The 7,226-nt window shown below is 41.3% G+C and overlaps 1 protein-coding gene across 1 annotated transcript in view; it reads left to right on the forward strand.

The window, feature by feature from the left end:
• bace1 (beta-secretase 1) overlaps nucleotides 1–6,410 on the forward strand; it is a 65,597-nt gene extending 59,187 nt beyond the window's left edge. The window contains exon 9 of the mRNA XM_057350509.1: nucleotides 1,795–6,410. Within this exon, the coding sequence (XP_057206492.1) occupies nucleotides 1,795–2,039 (245 nt within the window). The 3' untranslated portion in view covers nucleotides 2,040–6,410. The remainder of the gene's footprint in view (nucleotides 1–1,794) is intronic.
• The last annotated feature ends 816 nt before the right edge of the window (nucleotides 6,411–7,226 follow it).

Raw genomic sequence — 7,226 nt, forward strand, 5'->3', positions numbered from 1 at the left:
CCCCATTCTGTCGGTTCGACACAACGTCGAGAGACCGACAGAAAGGGAACGTCTTGGTTACGGATGTAACCTCGGTTCCCTGATGGAGGGAACGAGACGTTGTGTCCCTCATGCCACAACACTGGCCGCCCACCCCAGCGGTCGGGGGAGGATGCTTTAGGCTCCTCGGACAAAAGGTGAATGAATGAGCACGCCGGCTTCCCTCTTATACCCGGACATCCGGGGAGGAGCCCGGCATGCAAATTTCATTCGCCAATTTTCATTGGCCTTTTCTAAATACTCAGAAGGTGATAGGTTCTCAAGACAAACCCCATTCTGTCGGTTCGACACAACGTCTCGTTCCCTCCATCAGGGAACCGAGGTTACATCCGTAACCAAGACGTTTTCTTAGCTGATGAGGTGAGGCTTCATGAGGTGTCTCTTTTTGAACAGGTATTGTGTACGTTAGTCTGTTGGTTTATGATCAGACTGGGAGGCAGTGTCTGTCATGTGGTCCATTTGTCCATTGAAGAGCACATACACGCGGCACGCCGACCATAATGCATATGTGTAATAATGATTTGTATTTGTATTGCATGTTATCTTGGTGAGCAGAGTAAGGTAAAATACCTTACTGTACTGTGGTAAGTTTGTGTGGGGGGGTTGGGTTGCGTGTGCGCAGAGGGCCAAGGCTCAAACGACACGATTTGCTACTGGCTTAACATACATATAGATAGTGGACACCGAAGTAAAGAGATCTAATTATGAAAAATATAAAAATACGTGGTATTATTGAATTGCAATTCAAACCACTTCAGATTGGGGTTTGGTTCTCATTACTAAAGCAACACTGTGTAGTTTTTAAAAGACCTTAAAATAATGGTAGAACAACTCTTAACCGGACGAATTCTACTTCCGATGCTACCTGAGCAGCCTCATAACGGCTACAACCACACTCTGTAAGTTCTGTGTTCGGGGCTGCCCATCCACTCGCCTTCGGAAGAGTCTCCAAACGACGTTTCTGCATTCGTCAGTTCCATCGGCTTAGTCAACAAATTCAGGTGTATTGCGCTACCCACGGGGAAGCTTATACATCGACAGTATTCACGACACTAGTAACAGACAACTTCGCCTATCAACCACATGGGGGAACCCATGAGCAAATGTTCCTAGCCTTGCATTAAGTAACTGTTAACTATGACTTTTGCCTCATTAAACTCATAATTACCGGTTTTAAGGTAGATAGGTTAGGTTTAGGTATTGGGTTGGATTAAGGGATGTAGAATAAGGTCTTGTAGAATAAGGCATTAATATGCACTTTATACACACTATGCATGCCAATAAGCAGCTAGTTGATAGTGAGAATTGGACCCTAATCTAAAGTCTTACCAAACCTTTAAATCAAAAGAAGCTTTATCATATAAAAAGGCAATTTTTTAATGTGAAAAAAATAAAATAAAAATGAAAACTGAGCACTTTTCTCACTGTAACTGTAACGTTGGGAAAAACACAATTAGGTGGGTTACAATGGGGTTTCATTTTCCCAAAACAATTGGCAACAACATCCACTACAAACTTTCCTAAATCACTGTACATGTGTATTACCAAAAGATTCATTTTGAGGTCCTTTGATCTGATATTTGATAATTGTTTGAATGCTAAAAAAAAGTAATTTTGCACAATGGAATTTACTGCCTTTAATCTAATGAATTAATCAAAAATGAAAACGAATGTGATTATTAGGACACACAAAAATGAACCTACTTTTTTTCATTTTATTAAATTGCTGTTATGTTGATCTTTATTTTTCTTCAGTCCATGATGAGTTTCGTACTGCGTCAGTGGAGGGTCCATTCCATGGCGTTGACCTGGAAGACTGTGGCTACAATGTCCCTCAGACCGATGAGTCCACACTTATGACAATCGCCTACATTATGGCAGGCATATGTGCCCTGTTTATGCTGCCTCTGTGTCTCATGGTCTGTCAGTGGCGTTTTACACGCTGCCTTCAGCCGCTGGGCGCTGGAGACTTCTCTGATGACATATCCCTCCTGAAGTGAGCCATATCTAAACAAAGGGCGATTACACTGTTTGCATCTTTGAGGGCATCAATGAAAACCCCTCAAAGAGAGGGGAAACACTGGCAGAACGACAACAATTATAACTATATAATTGGAATCCTGTCTTGGAGGGATTTTGATCTCTCTATTTCTGTTTGACTATATGTGATATGTGAATGATCCCATATCTTACAGGTTAGATAGCTGTTTTGGGACTGCTTAAGTAAAGTACTGTAAAGCAGTGGTTCTCAAACTGGCGACTTTTTTATTTTTGCCAGTTTTTGTGGCATTTTATGAAATATAGAAATGTATCATACATTTTGTGCAGTTATACATCTGTTAAAAAAGACCACAAACCAAAAGAGTGGCTGGTTGAGCATTAGATAATTGAATATGTTTTTGCTTTAATTAAAATTCTATTTAAGATTACAAGTTTTTATTTGGGGGCCCCTAAGCGATGCACCCTACACAAAGGGGGCCTTACAACTAATTTTTTTGAGAACCACTGCTGTAAAGTATATGTGAGTGTGTGTGTGTGTGTGTGTGTGTGTGCGAGAGATAGAATTTGTGCACAACTAAGATGTCATATACTAATATTTGAGCATCAAGAAATGCAAAGTATAACGTTGAGAATGCATTTTTGTTTCTTTTATTACTAAACATTATATTCAAGTCTCTGTCCACCAAGGAATTAAAATGTATTATATTAGGTATTAAAATACATTGCAGAGACATATTGTGACTGTAATAATTAGAAGCTTACAGTAAATAGACCAATATGTTCAACAGTTTACAATAGGTTGTATTTGTTCACATTAATAAATGTATTAGCGGAAATTAACTAACAATGAGCACTAAAGAGTTTCTGCAGTTTTTGCAACTTTTGATTGTAACCCTCATGTTGTATTCAGGCTATTTTGAACCGAAGAAAATGTGCTTTTATCGAAATATACTAGTTAATGTTATTACATTGGACTGAAACTGACTTTGTTTACACAGACTATAACAACGTCTCTGAAAAAAAAACATGATTTTTGTTGCTTATTTATTGATTTTGTCCTATTTGTTTTTTATTCTACCTTGTGGTGTTCCCAGTCAAAAAGGACCGACCTACAGTTCAATTCAATTCAATTCAATTTTATTTATATAGCGCTTTTCACAATGTGCATTGTTCCAAAGCAGCTTTACAGGAGCAAATAAGAAAAACACAGAAAGGTAAAACACAGCACAGTGCATGGTGTTTATAGACCAAGCAAGATCATTATAATAAATAATATCTAATAAATAAATGAATAAATAAATAAATAATACAGAACATAGCTTATATATCACTTGTTATGCTACATTATCACGAAATATTGGATTCAATCTTTTTGTCAACTGGTTTTCTTTCAATTAGGACAGGTTTTGTAATTCTTTTTCAAACTGATTTAACATAGGCCTTATCTGAGCTCATTCCCTTAGTTTTGAGTTTTTGTACAGTTTGTGTTGCTCCATGAAATTGTCTTTATATTAAAGTGTCAGTGGGTTCTTTTTTGTTTGTCACAATGACCAGATTTGACAGACACAGTCATATGGTTGTTTGTCACAGTCCTGCATTCTTGGTTCTGTATTTCTAGTCATGTGGCAGGATTGGGACTGAACCCTTAGGTTTTATGTGAGAAAGCCATGATATGTTTATGTTTTTTACTTCTCGTGTTTTCTCGTGTCTCGTCAGTGGCCCCGCCCCTCTCGTTTCCTGTATTGTTTCCTGTCCGTGTCTAATGTTTCCCACCTACCCTAGCTTGTTATCCCTCATTTGTCTTGCCTTTATGTACCCTCATGTTTCATTGTCTTGTTGCTCGTGCATTGTACATGGAGTCTTTCGTGGCGTTCGTCATTGGATGTTTCCTGTGCGTTTCTGTCTTCCCCTTGCTCCCGTTAGGATTGTCTTGTCACGTTTGCTAAGTGTTAGTTTAGTTTGTCTAGTAATGTTTTTGCTTAGTTTATTGTGAGTCAGTCTACGTCCTGTTTAGTATCCTGTTTTGTTTTGTTATACCCCCTCGTGGGTTTTTTGGTTTTGATGTTTTGCGTGTCTTTTTGTTAAATAAAGTATCCTGTTAACCCCTTCATCTTTGCCTGCCTGCATCTGGGTTCTTCCGCCTCGCACGATTGTGACAGAATGCACGAGCCAGCCAGAACCCAGCAGGCAGCTCCAAAGGACGGCACGGCGTCGTCCTCGCGGGCCGCCCAAGCCCACTTGCTGCTGGGGTTCCGTCAGGGGAGTTACGGGAACCGGGAGTTCGCCGGGGCATTCTCGACGGTGGCGAGGTCGTCTGAGTTTGGCAAGGCGGAGTTGAAGGTGATCTTCAACTGCTGCCTCACTCAGCGCCTCGCCCCGTCGGAGAAGAGGCTGCTGGCTCCCCTTGGGCTTGCGGACATGGTCAGGTTCGTGGCCAACCGGGACGGTCCCGAGGGTGATGTTCCACTCGGAGCCCTCACCCCACTGTCAACCGCTCCGGAGAGCCTCGTCCTGGCTGCCGCTGCCCGGGGGTACTCAGTACCCTCCGGCTTGAGCTCCACGGTCCCCGGTTCTCCTGGCGGCGCCTGTGGTGAGTGGGGGAGGTGTGACCCGGGGATGACGTCTGCAGTCTCCACCAACGCAGAACTCCCTCCGGTCCCCACGGTTCCGCCTAAGTTGGCTATGGACCCAGTGGTGCGGAGAAGGAGGGAGAAGCGTTGAGGAGGAGCGTCCACGCCGGTGCAGCCGGCCTTCCAGCCGGTCCCCAGCCCTGTGCGGCCGGTCTTCCAGCCGGCGCCCAGCCTTGCTCCGCCGACATTACAGTCGGCAGTTCCCCCCAGGACTTCCGCCTCGAAGTCCCCCAGGACTTTGCGCCCTCAAGCGCAGCCGGGGACTAGGACTGTTCCCCCCACAAGTCCTTGTCTGTCCCCACCTCCCCTCCCATGTTTATTATTTTTGTTGTCCCAACCCAGTAATTGTATTTTCTGTATTGCCCTTGGTTATGTTGTCTATGTGTATTTGGTTCCTGTCTTTGTCCCAGTCTGTCATGTCTTGTTTGTCAACCCCTTGGTGAACACCTGGGGGTGTTCATTAAGGGGGGGGGGGGGCTCTGTCACGGTCCTGCATTCTTGGTTCTGTATTTCTAGTCATGTGGCAGGATCGGGACTGAGCCCTTAGGTTTTATGTGAGAAAGCCATGAGGTGTTTGTTTTTTACTTCTCATCTGTTTTCCCGTGTCTTGTCAGTGGCCCCGCCCCTCTCGTTTCCTGTATTGTTTCCCGTCCGTGTCTAATGTTTCCCACCTGCCCTAGCTCGTTATCCCTCATTTGTCTTGCCTTTATATACCCTCATGTTTCATTGTCTTGTTGCTTGTGCATTGTACATGGTGTCTTGTCACATTTAGTAAGTGTTAGTTTAGTTTGTCTAGTAATGTCTTTGCTTAGTTTATTGTGAGTCAGTCTACGTCCTGTTTAGTATCCTGTTTTGTTTTGTTATACTCCCTCGTGGGTTTTTTGGTTTTGATGTTTTGCGTGTCTTTTTGTTAAATAAAGTATCCTGTTAACCCCTTCATCTTTGCCTGCCTGCATCTGGGTTCTTCCGCCTCGCACGATTGTGACAGTTGTTGATGTTTCTATCATTTGCCAAGTAAAAAATACAGCTTACTCGAATATGACAGTATTGTTATTGTCTATGAAATGTTCCATGAGATGATATCTATATGATAACGTTGATGTGTTCTTGTATGTCAAAATGGTCAGATTAGACACAGAAACGGCACAATTGTTACATCACACTCTTGTACAGAAAATACAATGATTTCAAAATAAAGGTCCTGAGTATTTTGATCTTCCACATTAACTTTCAATTCGGTCATTTTTTAATATGCATAAGCTCAGATCAAAGAAGGCTACGATTAATTAGTTTGAAAAAGAAATACAAAACCAGTCTTAAATGATAGAAAACATTTTGACAGAAAGATTGAATCTAATATTTGGTGATAATATAGCATATCAGGTGTTTCTAAGCTATGTTTGGTAGCAAGGTTTTGACTGGGAAAACCACAAGTGTGATTGGGTTTTAAAACAGCACAAGGGTTAAAAATGTACTAGTAATACTGAAATTAACATAAAAAAGATCCATAAATGCCATTGAAGTATTGTTCATTGTTAGTATATTTTAGGTAATGCATAACTAATTCTAATGTTAACAAATAATTGTTCAAACAAACATGATTTAAAAAAAAATGGGTGAATATCATGCTTTCTGCCCTTTCTTGCCAACACAATTACTGATATGTATTAGGACAAGCACATAGCCTACATAAATGCACTGTCCTAATCAAATCTTCTTAATAAACCCGCTTAAAATGTGTCAAGTTTTTAAAGTGTATCAAAGGAAATCCAGATTGGCAGCTGTTAAACGTGTAATAAAATGTGTAACCCATCTGCATGGGACCGCTTTCTTAACTTTTTAGTTGTAAAAATGTGACCCATTATTATTATTTTACTTTCCCAATGGTAGTGGACCTTCAGGGGTATAACCACACGGATTCAAAATGCGGGTAACAATGTTTTTTTATTGACCAAAGACACACAGGCTAAAGCAGTGAGAGAGTTCAGTATTGGCTGAATGAAGGGAAGACCCAGTAGCAGAAGCTGACTGCGAGACCAACTGGGGAACCCAGTGTACGGCAGCATCAGCGGTGGTGTGGACAGTGATGTGGTAAAAGTCGATCTTGAAGTTCAAAAAATCTCTCAGACAAAGAAGGTTCAGGTGTCAAGGAGTTAACTTTATTTGATCAGGCCAAACAAAGTGAGATGTCCCAAGTCATCTGAAAACCAAGTGTTTTCCAGCCTGTAGTTATAGTGAAACTTAGGAAAGGAGGTGCTTTCCTAAACCAATCAGGAAATTCCCTTTCCCTTTTATTTTTTATTATCCAATCATTCTCGTCTGCCACTATTATTTTCTAGGCAACAAGGTTTGTATCTAATAGTGGAATGTCGACCTTTACTTGGTTTTTAAAAATACGTTTTCCAGTTGGTACCAGTTTTCAGGCCACAAAGTGAACAACATGTTCAACCTTCTGAACTTTATCTAGGTCAGGCCTTAAACAGATCTCAAAGACATCACTGAATTTTATATTGCTGAAATCTGGTCTATACTTGGTTAAAATGATTAAAAATATAC

Source organism: Triplophysa rosa, linkage group LG14 (assembly GCF_024868665.1).
Source record: "Triplophysa rosa linkage group LG14, Trosa_1v2, whole genome shotgun sequence".
Lineage (NCBI taxonomy): Eukaryota > Metazoa > Chordata > Actinopteri > Cypriniformes > Nemacheilidae > Triplophysa > Triplophysa rosa.